At 41.9% G+C, this 16,110-nt stretch overlaps 1 protein-coding gene across 1 annotated transcript in view; it reads left to right on the top strand.

The window, feature by feature from the left end:
• Nucleotides 1-762: 762 nt before the first annotated feature.
• sec22a (SEC22 homolog A, vesicle trafficking protein) overlaps nt 763-16,110 on the top strand; it is a 33,977-nt gene continuing 18,629 nt past the window's right edge. Inside the window, exons 1-2 of the mRNA XM_039014692.1 lie at nt 763-910; nt 13,844-14,050. Coding sequence (XP_038870620.1) covers nt 13,866-14,050 — 185 coding nt within the window. The 5' untranslated portion in view covers nt 763-910; nt 13,844-13,865. The remainder of the gene's footprint in view (nt 911-13,843; nt 14,051-16,110) is intronic.

The following is a 16,110-nucleotide window of genomic DNA, read 5'->3' as shown; positions in this document are numbered from 1 at the left end:
AAAAATATATTTTGATTTGTAAAACACTTTTTTTTGGTTACAACACGATTCCATATGTGTTTTTTCATAGTTTTGATGTCTTCACTATTATTCTACAATGTAGAAAATAATAAAAAATAAAGAAAAACTCTTGAATGAGCAGGTGTGTCCAAACTTTTGACTGGTACTAACATATATAAAAAGCCAACCTTTTCAACCTATACAAATATATATATATCTGACTAATGTTGTTATTGAATGAAAGTGACATTATTTTCCAATATGCTGTGGTATCCATGATAATCCATCCATTCATTTCTTGCTGGTGTAATGGTGGTGCTGATGAGAATGCATTCACGCTTCACAGGTTAGCGTTTTTGTCATGAATCTTGTTCTAGAGGCAGCTCTGCAGAGTGGTCACTAGCTGGCACAGCCACAAAGTCAGAAAATATTATTTTAAACCTAACCCTAACCACACTGCTAACCTTAGTGCCTAACCTTAATTTTAAGACAAAAAATACACATTTTTGTTTTCATAAATGTTTACAATAAAGCCGACTTTGCAGCTGGACAATCTAACGGAATTATCTCAGTGCATCCTCCAAGACAAGACTCATCCCAATAAATGTCAACCTGCGCACGCATCACGTATGCACTACCCATAATGCACAGCGAGCCGTTCCGTCAAACACGTAAACATACGAGTTTCTTAACGCGTTCATGTCCCTGTCGGAACTCGAAATGTCGAACTTGCTAACTGGTTACATGCGGCACGTGTACAAGTATCCTATTTAGCATGTCGGAAGTTCCTAGTTCCGACTAATATCGAACGCGGCATCTGTCCTGCGTGTACGTTTGCGCCACAACAGAATGTAGGCAAATACAAACGGTGCCCGGTGATGCTACGTTACAAGAAATAAACTACTTTGCGGTGAGTGTTGCATTGACACACGCGTCTGTTCAGGTTAGCTCACAAAATAACAATTAATGTTCTATGTTTGGAAAGCCATGTTAGTTTTGCTCTTGACAGCTAGTTAATGTTAGCTAGAGTGCAGTAGCTTGCTAACGGACAGCACGTAGGACTAGGAGAGAGCAAAAGGGGGTATTTGAGTAGCTAGCTAAAAAGGTGGCCCCTTTTTAATTGATATTATGCGACATGGATAAAGATGGCTAGGCATTGCCATGTAACCGAGTAGTCCTGCTATTAAATATAGCAAACATCACTAGTTAACTATCACATTTTGCACCATCCTCGACAACGGATTTTGCCAGCATTCTGCTGATCAACCTAGCTAGCTTTAGCTATCTCCCTGTCCAGTGTTTCTGAGCTATCAATCCCCTGACAATCGCTTATGCATGTACCATATCCTGGTAAACAATGGAGAGAAAAAAATGCAGGCTCACTCAAGACAAATGTAGCCAGTTAGCTTACTATCCAGGGGGTTGGAGAGGGCACATTTTTCGCGAGGCGTATTAACTAGCCCAATATGTACTCTTGGAGCCTACAGTTACTCCTTAACCATATGTAACGTTCGTTGTGTATCAATTTAACCTCTTTGTTTTATTATTTATCGCTGATATGAAAGGTAAGGAGGTCCTTATGCTTCCAAACCCGTTCCCGAGTGGCGCAGCGGTCTAAGGCACCGCATCTCAGTTCAAGAGGCGTCACTGTAGTTCCTGGTTCGAATCCAGGCTGTATCACATCCGTCCGTGATTTGGAGTCCCATAGAGCGGCGCACAATTGATCCAGCGTCGTCCAGGTTTGGCCGGGGTAGGCCGTCATTGAAAATAAGAATTTGTTCTTTTAACTGACTTGACTAGTTTAAATAAAAGTACAAAAAATAATATTAAATAAATAACGCAACCAAAGCCTGTTAATGTTCAGCCTGAGCATCTGGGCTCTTAATCCTTGTGTGGTGTTTTTGTTATTCACACAATGTTTGCGGTTTGATTGACCCACAACATTATTGGGCTTTTAAAACAATACACCCATAAAAATGTACCTAAATATACTTAGATGTTGACTTATCAATTACAAGTAATATAGATACATGCTTAATATTTGCAATGTACCTCTGCTAGATTGCATTTATAAATAAAAGTGCTATTTTTATAAAATTTGGTTTTTGTAAACAAAATCAACTATAATCAAGACATGGTTGGAATAAATCATGTTTATCTTGAAGAAATATAAATGAAACAAGGTTTTCATCACTTTGTTTATTGGGGGCTCCAGAGTGGCACAGCGGTCTAAGGCACTGCAGTGCTTGAGGCGTCACTACAGACACCCTGGTTTGAATCAAGGCTGTTTCACAACCAGTTGTGATTGGGAGTCCCATAGTGTGGCGCACAATTGGCCCAGCGTTGTCTGGTATAGGCTATCACTTTAAATAACAATGTGTTCATAACTGACTTGCCTAGTTAAATAAAAAATATTAAAATCCTTTGAACTGAACCAATTGGAAGGCCAAATTTTACATAGTATTTTATGGAAATGATAAAATAACACATTAAGGCCGGCCTACACTGCAAATGTATTTCTTGCACTTGATGCATGTGTACTAAACTCAGCAAAAAAAGAAATGTCCCCTTTTCAGGACCCTGTCTTTCAAAGATAATTTGTGAAAATCCAAATAACTTCACAGATCTTCATTGTGAAGGGTTTAAACACTGTTTTCCATGCTTGTTCAATGAACCATAAACAATTGCGGTCAAACGACCACCCCTCATCACTGTCAAACGCTCCCTAAACACTTCAGCGACCAGGCCTTTCTAATCGACCTGGCCCGGGTATCCTGGAAGGATATTGACCTCATTCCGTCAGTAGAGGATGCCTGGTTGTTCTATAAAAGTGTTTTCCTCACCATCTTAAATAAGCATGCCTCATTCAAAAAATTTAGAACCAGGAACAGATATAGCCCTTGGTTCACTCCAGACTTGACTGCGTTAGCATCGAATAGCCCCCGTGATATGATACTTTTCAGGGAAGTCAGGAATGAAACAGGCAGTTTTTACTAGCCTGTTCAACCTCGCTTTCGTATCGTCTGAGATCCCCAAAGATTGGAAAGCTGCCGCATTCATCCCCCTCTTCAAAGGGGGAGACACTATAGACCCAAACTGCTACAGACCTATATCCTACCCTGCCTTCCTAAGGTCTTCGAAAGCCAAGTTAACAAACCGATCACCGACCATTTCGAGTCCCACTGTACCTTCTCCGCTATGCAATCCGGTTTCCGAGCTGGTCATGGGTTGACCTCAGCCATGCTCAAGGTCCTTTACGATATCGTTACTAGAGGTCGACCGATTATGATTTTTCAACACCGATACCGATTATTGGAGGACAAAAAAAGCCGATGCCGATTTATTTAAAAAATATATTTTTTTTTTTATATATATAATGCACACACACATTTTTGTAATAATGACAATTGCAACAATACTGAATGAACAATGAACACTTTTTATTTTAACTTAATATAATACATAAATATATACACACACACACACACAGCTCTGAAGTGACAATGATACTGAAGAGTCTGCTTAGGAGACAAATACTCTCAACTGTTTGAATAAAAATAGAGTTTAAGTTACCTGTGATGAATGTTGAAAACAAAAACTGTCATTTCTATATGCAGGAAATCCTATTTTAATAATGGGCATGGTAAGAATTGACAACCAAAGTGCGAGTCATAATTCCCATGACACCTAGCAAAATCTGAAAAGCGGTTCCTTCATTTATTCCATAGGATATTTTTTAGATTCACTTAAAATAAGGTCTGTGCTTCGTGTAGGCTTACACCACCTTGCCAATTTTATAACTGTGTAGATATCCATAGGACAAGGTAACTCTGATCAATATTGGCTAAATATAAGCGAATCATTTTTTTTGTAGAGTGGATTTATGAAAATATGTTGACAAATGTTACCTTATCCTAGTGAGATTTACACGGGTATCAAAACGTCGAGGCGGTTTAAGCCTGCACGAAACACAGACCTTATTTGAAGTAGATCAAGACATTCTCTATGGAAGACATGAAAGGTAAAATAACGAAGGAACCCCTTTCAAATTCAGCCGCAAGTTACTACAGGAATTATAACGCGTCGACTATTTCTCTCTAAACCATATATACCTTTGACTAATCCGGAAACTATCACTTCGAAAACAAAACGTTTATTCCGTTCCGTATTTTATCTAACGGGTGGCATCCATGAGTCTAAATATTCCTTTTACATTGCACAACCTTCAATATTATGTATAATTACGTAAAATTCTGGCAAATTAGTTCGCAAAGAGCCAGGCGGCCCAAACTGTTGCATATACCCTGACTCTGCGTGCAATGAACGCAAGAGAAATGACACAATTTCACCTGGTTAATATTGCCTGCTAACCTGGATTTCTTTTAGCTAAATATGCAGGTTTAAAAATATATACTTGTGTATTGATTTTAAGAAAGGCATTGATGTTTATGGTTAAGTACACATTGGAGCAATGACAGTCATTGATTGTTTTTTATAAGATAAGTTTAATGCTAGCTAGCAATTTACCTTAGCTTACTGCCTTCGCGGCACAGGCAGGCTCCTCGTGGAGTGCAATGTAATCAGTGTTAGAGCATTGGACTAGTTAACTGTAAGGTTGCAAGATTGGATCCCCCGAGCTGACAATGTTAAAAATCTGTCGTTCTGCCCCTGAATGAGGCAGAACGTTCCTAGGCCGTCATTGAAAATAAGAATTTGTTCTTAACTGACTTGCCTAGTTAAATAAAGATTAAATAAAGGTGTAAAGAAAAAAAATCGGCGCCCAAAAATACCGATTTCCGATTGTTATGAAAACTTGAAATCGGCCATTCCGATTAATCAGTCGACCTCTAATCGTAACCACCATCGATAAGAGACAATACTGTGTAGCTGTATTCATCCACCTGGCCAAAGCTTTCGATTCTGTCAATCACCACATTCTTATCGGCAGACTCAGCAGCCTTGGTTTCTCAAATGACTGCCTCGCCTGGTTCACCAACTACTTCTCAGACTCTCTTCTCTGTATACATCAATGATGTCGTTCTTGCTGCTGGTGATTCTCTGATCCTCTGATACACATCTACGCAGACAACACCATTCTGTATACTTCTGGCCCTTCTTTGGACACTGTGCTAACTAACCTCCAGACGAGCTTCAATGCCATACAACGCTCCTTCCATGGCCTCCAACTGCTCTTAAATGCTAGTAAAACTAAATGCATTCTCTTCAACCGATCGCTACCTGCCCGCCCGTCCAGCATCAATATTCTGGATGGTTCTGAGAATATGTGGACAACTACAAATACCTAGGTGTCTGGTTAGACTGTAAACTCTCCTTCCAGACTCACATTAAGCATCTCCGATCCAAAATTATATCTAGAATCGGCTTCCTATTCCGCAACAAAGCCTCCTTCACTCATGCTGCCAAACATACCCTAGTAAAACTGACTATCCTACCGATCCTTGACTTTTGCGACTCTAGTCAGACTGCATTTAATTTGCTATCACAGTGCCATCCGTTTTGTCACCAAAGCCCCATATACTACCCACCACTGCGACCTGTATGCTCTCGTTGGCTGGCCCTCGCTTCATATTCGTCGCCAAACCCACTGGCTCCAGGTCATCTATAAGTCTTTTCTAGGTAAAGCCCCGCCTTATCTCAGCTCACTGGTCACCATAGCAGCACCCACCCGTAGTACGCGCTCCAGCAGGTATATTTCACTGGTCACCCCAAAGCCAATTCCTCCTTTGGCTGCCTTTCCTTCCAGTTCTCTGCTGCCAATGACGATAAATTCTGTCGTTTTATCTCCCAAATGTCCATTTTATTTGGCGCGTTTGATCCAGAAAAACACCGGTTCCAACTCGCGTAACATGACTACAAAATATCTAATAAGTTACCTGTAATCTTTGTCCAAACATTTCAAACAACTTTCCTAATACAACTTTAGGTATTTTTACATAAATAATCAATAACATTTAAGACAGGATAAACTGCGTTCAATAGCGGATAAAAACAAAGTGGAGCGAGCTTTCAGGCCGCGTGCCCCAACCACAACAGTACACTAGACTCGACCCTCGTTCTGAACAGCCCTACTACTTAATTTATCAAAGGAAAAACATCAATTTCTAAAGACTGTTGACATCCAGTGGAAGCGATAGGAACTGCAAGCAAGAGCCTTAAATCTAGATCCACATAGAAAACCCATTGAAAAGAGAGTGACCTCAATTTTTTTCCCTGGATGGTTTGTCCTTGGGGTTTCGCCTGCCAAATAAGTTCTGTTATACTCACAGACGTCACTCAAACAGTTTTAGAAACTACAGTAGTTTCTAAAACTGTTTGAGGGATGTCTATGAGTATAACAGAACTTATTTAGCAGGCGAAACCCCGAGGACAAACCATTCAGATTGAGGTCACTCTCTTTTCAATGGATTTCATTGGGAATACAGATTTCTAATTGACCTTCTTGCAGTTCCTACCGCTTCCACTGGATGTCAACAGTCTTCAGAAATTAATTGAGGGTTTTTCCTTTGTGTAATGAAGAAGTACGGCCATCTTGAATGAAAGTCACATTAAGTGTCCTTTTAGATAGAAGCGCGTAACCAGAAAGCTGGCTATAGTTGGTTTTAATCCTGTGTTGAACACAGATCATCCAGTCTTCAATTTTATCGATTATTAACGTAAAAAAATACCTAAAGTTGTATTACAAAAGTAGTTTAAATTTTTTGGCAACGTTTACAGGTAACCTTTGAGATATTTTGTAGTCACGTTAGAGCAATTTGGAAGTTGTGTTTTTCTGGATCAAACGCCTCAAATAAATGGACATTTTGGATATATATCGACGGAATTAATCGAACAAAAGGACCATTTGTGATGTTTATGGGACATATTGGAGTGCCAACAACAGAAGCTCGTCAAAGGTAAGGCAAGAATTATATTTTTATTTCTGCGTTTTGTGTCGCGCCTGCAGGGTTGAAATATGCTTATCTCTCTTTGTTTACAATGGTGCTAACTCAGATAATAGCATCGTTTGCTTTCGCCGAAAAGCCTATTTGAATTCTGACATGTTGGCTGGATTCACAACCAGTGTAGCTTTAATTTGGTAACTTTCATGTGTGATTTAATGTACGTTTGATATTTATAGTAATTTTCATAGTAATTAATTTGAATTTGGCGCTCTGCATTTTCTCTGGCTTTTTGCCAAGACAGTACCGTCCCGCCTAAACTCAGATTTTTGGATATAAATATGAACTTTACCGAACAAAACATACATGTATTGTTTAACATGAAGTCCTATGAGTGTCATCTGATGAAGATCATCAAAGGTTAGTGATTAATTTTATCTCTGTTTCTGCTTTTTGTTACTACTCTCTTTGGCTGGAAAAATGGCTGTGTTTTTCTGTGGCTATGTACTGACCTAACATAATCGTTTGGTGTGCTTTCGCCGTAAATCCTTTTTGAAATCAGACATGTTGGCTGGATTCACAACAAGTGTAGCTTTAATTTAGTGTCTTTCATGTTTGATTTTTATAGTAATATTTGAATTTGGCGCTCTGTATTTTTACTGGCTTTTGGCCAAGTGGGATGGTAGCGTCCCACATATCCTAGAGAAGTTAATGCAGCTGGTGGCCACACCAGATACTGTTTCTTTTGATTTTTGACCCCCACCCCACCCACTTCAGGGACACATTATTCCATTTCTGTCTGTGGAACTTGTTCAGTTTGTTTGAGTCTTGTGTAATTATTTGTATGAACATAACATGTTAAGTTTGCTGAAAATAAGCGCAGTTGATAGTGAGAGGACGTTTCTTTTTTTGCTGAGTTTGTCTTCCTGTTGTTCTTGGGTCCACACATCGCAGCACTTCTTGTTGCTACCGGCTGCAATCTAGAATGATGACAACTTAGTTCAGGAATTTTACTTTTATCTCACTTGGATATATAGTTACAGCATGCCAGGGTAGGAGAGTCCGGCACACACGTGCAACAACATCACTCACACTTACTTCTGCTATTAGAGTTGTTGGTTCTTTGGGTCGGGTGGATGGGGCACCAGCATCCTCCTCCTGAATGCTACTCACGATGGCTGCAGAAGCTGGGGTCCTTGGAATATGTTGCAGCCTCTGGATTTGAGGTCTTACCAATGCCTTGCCCAGCTCCTCGAAAAAGAGCCGTCTCCTCTGGAGCTTCTCTCTGTTCCAAAACGCCATCCAGATGACGAACGTGTTGTACGCCGAGATGTCCAAGATGTTGATGATTATCCAGCGTAGGGTTCTTCTTTTGCAGCTATAGCCAGTAACCAGCTTGCCTAAATTGTCCACCCCTCCTTTTGTGGCATTGTAATCCATTATGATTTCTAGTTTTTGGCGATCCTGCCACAGATTCTCCCATCCCTATGCAGCGTACTCATGAGTACCACGTTTTTGCATTTCTTTGGCACATAGGACACTAGGGATGTGTCTGCCATGAACTGAAATTGAGAGGAATAGGCTCTATGCATTATACCGCCTCCAACGTTCTAATTTACTTCCGATCGTGTTGATGACTTCCGGAGCGAGTTCTGCTCTTGTTTTATCATTAGCTTACTAGCTATCGTCGATGCATTTCTGACTGAAATAGTTCACAATGACTACGTTTAAATTACAGCCCCGCGACGGTGCTAATGAACATTGTTCAGTGCCTCTGTTCAGTTTCTTCCAAATGTAATGGTATTGTGAGCTTCCATCGTTTCCCGGTCGATGTAGAGCTCAGAAAAAGGTGGTTGGTGGCAGTACGTCGTGACTACTTTGCTGTCACCAAACACACAAAGGTGTGTAGTACACATTTCGTCGAAAGTGACTTTGTTGAGGGAAAAATTGGGGGGGGGCGACAATACCTAAAAAGAGGTGTTCCTACTGTCTTCGCGTGGAACTGGCACATTCAAAAGAGACCTGGTGTTTGGGAAAGACTGAAACCTCCTGCTCCGACTGAGGGGGATGAAGAACAAGGTGCGCTGCCTATGGCCTGTGCCGTCTATAATCTGGTCAGAGCATGGGCCAAGCCAATGTACATGTGTTTATTTGCTAGCAGCAAAATAATAATTTGTTTATCTACGACATGTATCAATCGTTTGTGTGAGCTTGTATTGGCTTTAATTAGGCAATGAGTAACAGGGGTGGGGGAAAGAAATCAAGTAGACACAGAATAGCCAGAATGCAAGATTGAATACAATGTTGGAGATGTGTAATTGATTAACTGAACTGTTGAACATTTGCCGAAATACATTTTTTTTAAACAAATCTATTCTACTGTAGATTTCTTCACAAGAACATCAATACTTCTTTTTCATAAAACCACAACTTGGCACCCATGCAGGGGATCCATTCAGGTGTGAGACACTTCTGCAATTAGTGGTAAAAATAAAAGTGGTCAACCTTCTCTCTTATAGTTTTTGAAACCTGTAGATCTTTATATATCCTTTCAACTAGGATGTCCTCCTGTGCACAAATGAGTCACACCAGCTACAACCTGAGAAGGATTTGACCTTGCACCTGCCAGTAGTAAGCATGAGATCTCTTCAACTTCAGTTCTCCATTCTGTATCTTCAGGTAAGGGCAGTCAACATAACTTGGTACATTTGGGCGCTTGACCTCTAAGAGTCCAAAGTGTGGTCTCACACTGGGATCAAATATGATGCCATCTGGAGAGGATCCCAACCACGGAGCATCTGGGTGCACTACGAAGCCACACGGAAAGAAGTTAACATTCTTCAGTGTGCAGTACTCCTGTACAGCCACTGGCTCCATGGGTAGCCCCCTCTTCATCTCCATGGTCTGCATACCAGATCCCTTGAACATCTGCTCAGCTAGGTGGTCAGCTGAGGTCTCCCCGGACATGGCAAACCTCTCGGAAACGAGAGGATGTTATTCTCATTTTCCTGAGCTGATGCCATTCCGGGCTGCTGCTCTGCTCCCTTGTAGCAACCTGGACTTTGTGTGACATCTCGTAGGTTGTTTCTAATGCCTTGAGGTGGAACTGCTCCTGATGGCTAAGGACGTAAGCACACTGGGAAGACTGAAGCCTGTAGCCATCTAATGGAAGTATTGGTGGAGAAGTGGCGTCGGCAATCTTCACAATTTCACGCGTCTTTGGCTGTGGAAGCTGATAGGACAGAACACTGCCGGCTTGCACTGGCCCAAAGGCGGAATCAACCAGAGGCACATCAGCTGACATGTCCATTGTTGTCACAAGAGGGGCAGTAAGTGGAGAAAAGTTGGCATATGTTTCTGAGACGTGGAGAAGGTCCATGTCAGGCATGTATCCATTGAGTGCTTTGTAGAGAACTTATGCAAAACATCTTAAAACCTTAACGTCAGGTTGGAGAGATTACTTTTCCAGAAACAGCACAAGCCCGAAAGTTCAAATGAATTAAAATATACAGATTTATAGATTATATATTTCCCCCCAGTCTTTGTCCCAAACATTTGTCATTATCATCTGGATACAATCACAAGAAAATGTTTTCTAAAATGTTCCCATTCTAGGAACCTCCAACTTACCTTATTCCATCAGCACACGAGTTAGTAGGTTTACGAAACTCTATCCCATCAACCAGACCTGGTTTCACACCCTAATTAACAAGGATTTACTGTTACATAGGCTGGATACTTTTCAGGTGCATTTTTTATGGATATTGATAGACTCACAAGTGTTCTTGGCTTGTGCCAATGCTGTTCTGTGTCTGTGCAGCTGTGAACTGGTGGTGCAGCAGGAATGTTTAGTTGAGAGTAGTGTGCTGTCTGGTAAAGAAGGGCCACCAGATGATTGCACAGAGCACTTCCTGCAACACAGGAGCAGTGGCTTTGGACCACTATCACTGGTACGGAGTGCTTTTAACACCATCTGTGAAGATAAGTGACTGTAGTGAGAAACAAGAATGATGTGGCCCATAACAATAAACATAGTAGTGTCTAGTCTTATTAACTAGGGGCTCATTTAATTATACAGGAATAAATTGTCTCAGTAACAAAATTACCAAACACTGCATCAACAGATCTTTACCAAATAACCTGTTAAGTGGGCAATTCTAAATTGGGATTGGGACCCATCATTATTATCTATCTACTGATAAGATTAAACGTTGACTCTGTCTCCAACACATTTTGACCATGATGACAGTGTCTCACAGGAGATGTTTAATAAGGTCCCTAGTAGCTATCTATAACCTTTCCCTACTCTCATGCTGTGCGGCTTTTCACTCTTCCTCATGGACCTGTGACAGGCAGCCCTCACGGTGATCTCCCCTGTCAATGTATCTTTGTTAGATACTGTGTAGCTGTGTAGGGCTCTGATCAGGCCCTACACCCAAACAAGGGCACTGCGTTCATCCACCTCTGGCCTGCTCGCCTCCCTACCTCTGAGGAAGTACAGTTCCCGCTCAGCCCAGTCAAAACTGTTCGCTGCTCTGGCACCCCAATGGTGGAACAAACTCCCTCACGACGCCAGGTCAGCGGAGTCAATCACCACCTTCCGGAGACACCTGAAACCCCACCTCTTTAAGGAATACCTAGGATAGGATAAAGTAATCCTTCTAACCCCCCTCCCCCCCCCCCCCTTAAAAGATTTAGATGCACTATTGTAAAGTGGCTGTTCCACTGGATATCATAAGGTGAATGCACCAATTTGTAAGTCGCTCTGGATAAGAGCGTCTGCTAAATGACTTAAATGTAAATGTAATGTGTAGAAGACATAACAATTATTTTTAGCTAGCAAATATAGCTAGCAAGCATAACTTAACCAAGCTAATGAAAATACACACATTCTCAGGTAGATTCTGTCAACGTTAGGTCATTTTACGAAGTAACTAGCTAGCTATAGTTAAATTAGCTAGCTAATGATTGTAGCTAGCTAACGTTATATCTGTCACTGACTTGGTACTCATCTTCATAGTTGTCTATGTAGCTTCCTATATACATCTTGAACCCCTTTTCATTCTTGCTAGCTGGAGTCTCGGAGGCTGATTTAACAATTTGATGTACATCATTAATATTAATTTGAGGCAAGTCCTGAAGACACCTAGTAAAAAAACTGTGACATAGTGGTAGTAACGTTATATCGTCGATAACAACTAGACTGACCGGAAATTGCCACACCGATAGGAAGTGTGTTTAGAACGTTCGATCATGGAATGTGCATAAGGGCTATTGGTAGGCCTCTACCGTGTATTCAACAGCAGAAGTGGGAGCTCTGGCTTGTTTTATCGTACTGTTCTTACCATCGTCAGCTTCCTCTTGAGGAGCTCCTGTCCCAGCTTGTGCGAAGTAAAAAAAAAAAGTTATCGCATGTGATGTTGTGGCCACGGAGTCCCTGGGTCACGTCCAGGACAACCCGCATCCCTTGGTTCTTCTCAGGGGCTCCTCCATCTGGCTTCCCTGTATACACTTGCAAGTAGCATGCATATGATGAAGCAGCATCACAGGCAGCCCAGATCTTGATTCCATATTTTGTGGTATGTACTGCCTGAAGGGGCAGCGGCCCCTAAATGGCATGCTGCTCATCAACAGTAACGTTGGGACCGGTGTTTTAAAACAGGTGAAGGCCGTCCACCCACTTGTCCCACACTGACCTGTTTGCAGCTAGCTTGTCTCTGCTGCCGAGCTGGTCTGGTGTCTCGGTTATTGAAGCAGATAATCCTGGGAATAATGTGGAAGTTTTCCAGAGACTTTGTTGCACTGAAAAGTTCTCTGCCAGTGTCTGCATCCCACAGGGATTCTGTGGATTTCCCATTGGATCTGAAAACACCAGCAAGGATAAGAACCCCAAAGTATGCATGTAAATGAGTTTGGTCCATTTCCTTCCATCTCTCTCCAAAAACACACCTTCCCTCCAAATTAGTGCAGTCAAGAAAGATTTTCTGGATAGTGTCTGGGATGAACAGTTCTAAAATGTTATGTCCTGCACATGAGTAACCGCCATCCGCGTTGGCCCTGGTTGCATCCTTATCACATTGGCAGCCATGCAGGGTGTGTCATTCCTTGGGCAAGAAGACCATTCAATTTAAAAAATGTTTGACATCCCCTTGCTGACGGACTTGTCCTGGGGCTGGCTGCTGACGGGCTGGTCCTGGGGCTGGCTGAGGGTCAATCTCATCCTCTTCTTCCAACTCACTGTCAGATTCTGAATTGACAGACATATTCTGAAAATTCTTCATCTTCCAAAGTGGAAGATGCTCCTTCCATGCTAGCTTCTCTGTTCTTGGTGTTATGTTGGAACAGCAGGCCCAGGGAGGAAGAAGACAGAGTGAAGGCACACAGCAAACCTTTTGTTTAATTTTTACTTGTTTTCACCTACATACACACTTTTATTACCCTCGGGCCCGGTAACCCGAACACCACATATGAATATGTAAGGGGGTGTTATTTTGCATGTTCTTCACAGAAAATGAGTCAAGGCCAATGAGTCTCAGGTTATTCATTGTATACTTTTTATTTTAGTAAACATTGAAAATGGGTCCCACAGACCCGAACAACACAAGGGTTTTAACAAAACTCCCCCGTACAGAAGACGCCTTCTTCCAATGACTGATGTGTAATGGAACTGATTCGTGACCAAGGGCAAGCTATTAGCACTTTAAAAAACTGCTATCCAAGGTACCGAACCATGGCAGACAGAGATTAGTCCCGCACTAACTTAAGTTCTCCCATTTTATTATGATCTAGTGTTACACAAGGCTACCCAAAATAATGTGAATTAGATATAGCTATGGTAATATTGACATGCTGGCAATTCTGTTAAACTAGGCCTATTTTATCAGAATGCTAATGAATTCACAATCATCATGCTCTATGAACATGTTCCATTTTCCCTCTTTTAGGTGTGTAGAGCTAGCCAGCTGTATGATGTCAATGGTCTTGTTTGCCTCTGTGGTGCGGGTGGTGGACGGTCTACCCCTGTCTGCCTCCACAGACTACGAGCAGGACAAAGGCCTTCAGGAAACCAAGAAGCAAGTCAAAGCACTGTCCAAGAAACTCAGCCAGTTCCCTGACCGGTGCACTCTGAAGGCTGGACAGTACAATATCAAGTAAGTTGCAAGTCACACTTAATGGGATACTTCAGGAAGTTGCTAACTAGTGCTAGGCCAATTGCTAACTAGCATTAGCACAATGACTGTTAGTCTATGGGTATCTGCTAACATGCTAAGTATAATTTAACTGAATCATAATCATAAAGTGTGTTACAGGGTTTGGTTTTTCCATTTATGTTTTGAGGTTGGACTTGAGTAAGTATAGCTTGTTAGCACATAGAATGCACCGATTGGTGACCTCGTTAGTCAGTATGTGTTACACCTGTGCTGGTTGCCATCTCATTAGTGGGAAGGTGTTTCACCTGTGCTGGCCTTGGTGCTATTTATGCGTGGCTGGCCCAGTGCTCTAGTTGTCTTGATAGATGCCGGGGGTTAACACCTTTAGTTGGCTATCCCTATTTTTATTTCTAACAATCAATCCTTTATCTGCTTTTGTTTTGCTTCACCTTTTTGGAATGTTTCCTGTCTAAGTTTGGTGGGTTTTTCTTTTGGTTTGCTTCTTAGGCTAATTCTATTGGGTGCTTATGGTGGGTGTCTTTTAGGTCCCAGTTGTTGTTGCTATGTAACTTTCAGTGGACAGCCCTATGAGTGTCTTTTAGAACCCCTTCTAAAACCACACTGGTTTTGGTTGTCAGTTTGCCAGTTCCTCCCTTAGTTTGAGCAAAGTTTTTTGGGAGTGGTCTTCCTAGGGAATGTAACAAAATTGGTTCTCGTCCGGGATTTTGTTTACCATGAGTATGGAAGTCACCTACTCTGAAGCTCTGCTGTGCCCAAATATTTGAGTGTTCAAAATACACTTTTGTGGTAGTTTGTCACTGACATCCACCTTATAAGATTGGTGGAATCATTTTGAAAGTTGTATAAACACACAGACTAATACAAATCTAAAAAGGGCCATGGACTCTAAGTTGAAAGCATTTGTAATAAACCCTACATGGGAGATGTTAGATACATTTATGAAGGCTAATCCGCTCAACATTGCAAAGCATTATATCAAACTGGTATCTGGCAATCCAAAAGCAGTAGTCCGTTGATCGGTACTGCTTTGGTGGAGGAGGAAATCCTTCTGGGGAGGTTGATGAAATGGGTCCTACGGGTGGTAGAGTACATCCCGTAGACGTGCAGCTGAGGGAGTTAGAAATTAAGGTGAAATTGGAAGAACAGAAGCTTGAGCTCAAGGAAAAGGAAAGCGAACGTGAGGAGAGATTGGAGGAACATAAATGAGTTAGAGCACAGGGAAAGACAAGATGAGTGTGCAGCCAAACAACAAGAATGTGCAGCCAGACTAGAACAATAAGAATGTGCAGCCAGACTAGAACAATAAGAATGTGCAGCCAGACTAGAACAATAAGAATGTGCAGCCAGACTAGAACAATAAGAATGTGCAGCCAGACTAGAACAATAAGAATGTGCAGCCAGACTAGAACAATAAGAATGTGCAGCCAGACTAGAACAATAAGGATGTGCAGCCAGACTAGAACAATAAGGATGTGCAGCCAGACTAGAACAATAAGGATGTGCAGCCAGACTAGAACAATAAGGATGTGCAGCCAGACTAGAACAATAAGGATGTGCAGCCAGACTAGAACAATAAGGACGTGCAGCCAGACTAGAACAATAAGGACGTGCAGCCAGACTAGAACAATAAGGACGTGCAGCCAGACTAGAACAATAAGGACGTGCAGCCAGACTAGAACAATAAGGACGTGCAGCCAGACTAGAACAATAAGGACGTGCAGCCAGACTAGAACAATAAGGACGTGCAGCCAGACTAGAACAATAAGGACGTGCAGCCAGACTAGAACAATAAGGACGTGCAGCCAGACTAGAACAATAAGGACGTGCAGCCAGACTAGAACAATAAGGACGTGCAGCCAGACTAGAACAATAAGGACGTGCAGCCAGACTAGAACAATAAGGACGTGCAGCCAGACTAGAACAATAAGGACGTGCAGCCAGACTAGAACAATAAGGACGTGCAGCCAGACTAGAACAATAAGGACGTGCAGCCAGACTAGAACAATAAGGACGTGCAGCCAGACTAGAACAATACGGAC

Source organism: Salvelinus namaycush, chromosome 19 (assembly GCF_016432855.1).
Source record: "Salvelinus namaycush isolate Seneca chromosome 19, SaNama_1.0, whole genome shotgun sequence".
NCBI classification, from domain to species: domain Eukaryota; kingdom Metazoa; phylum Chordata; class Actinopteri; order Salmoniformes; family Salmonidae; genus Salvelinus; species Salvelinus namaycush.
Note: the sequence above shows the minus strand (reverse complement) of the source record. Positions and strands in the feature narration are given on the sequence as shown.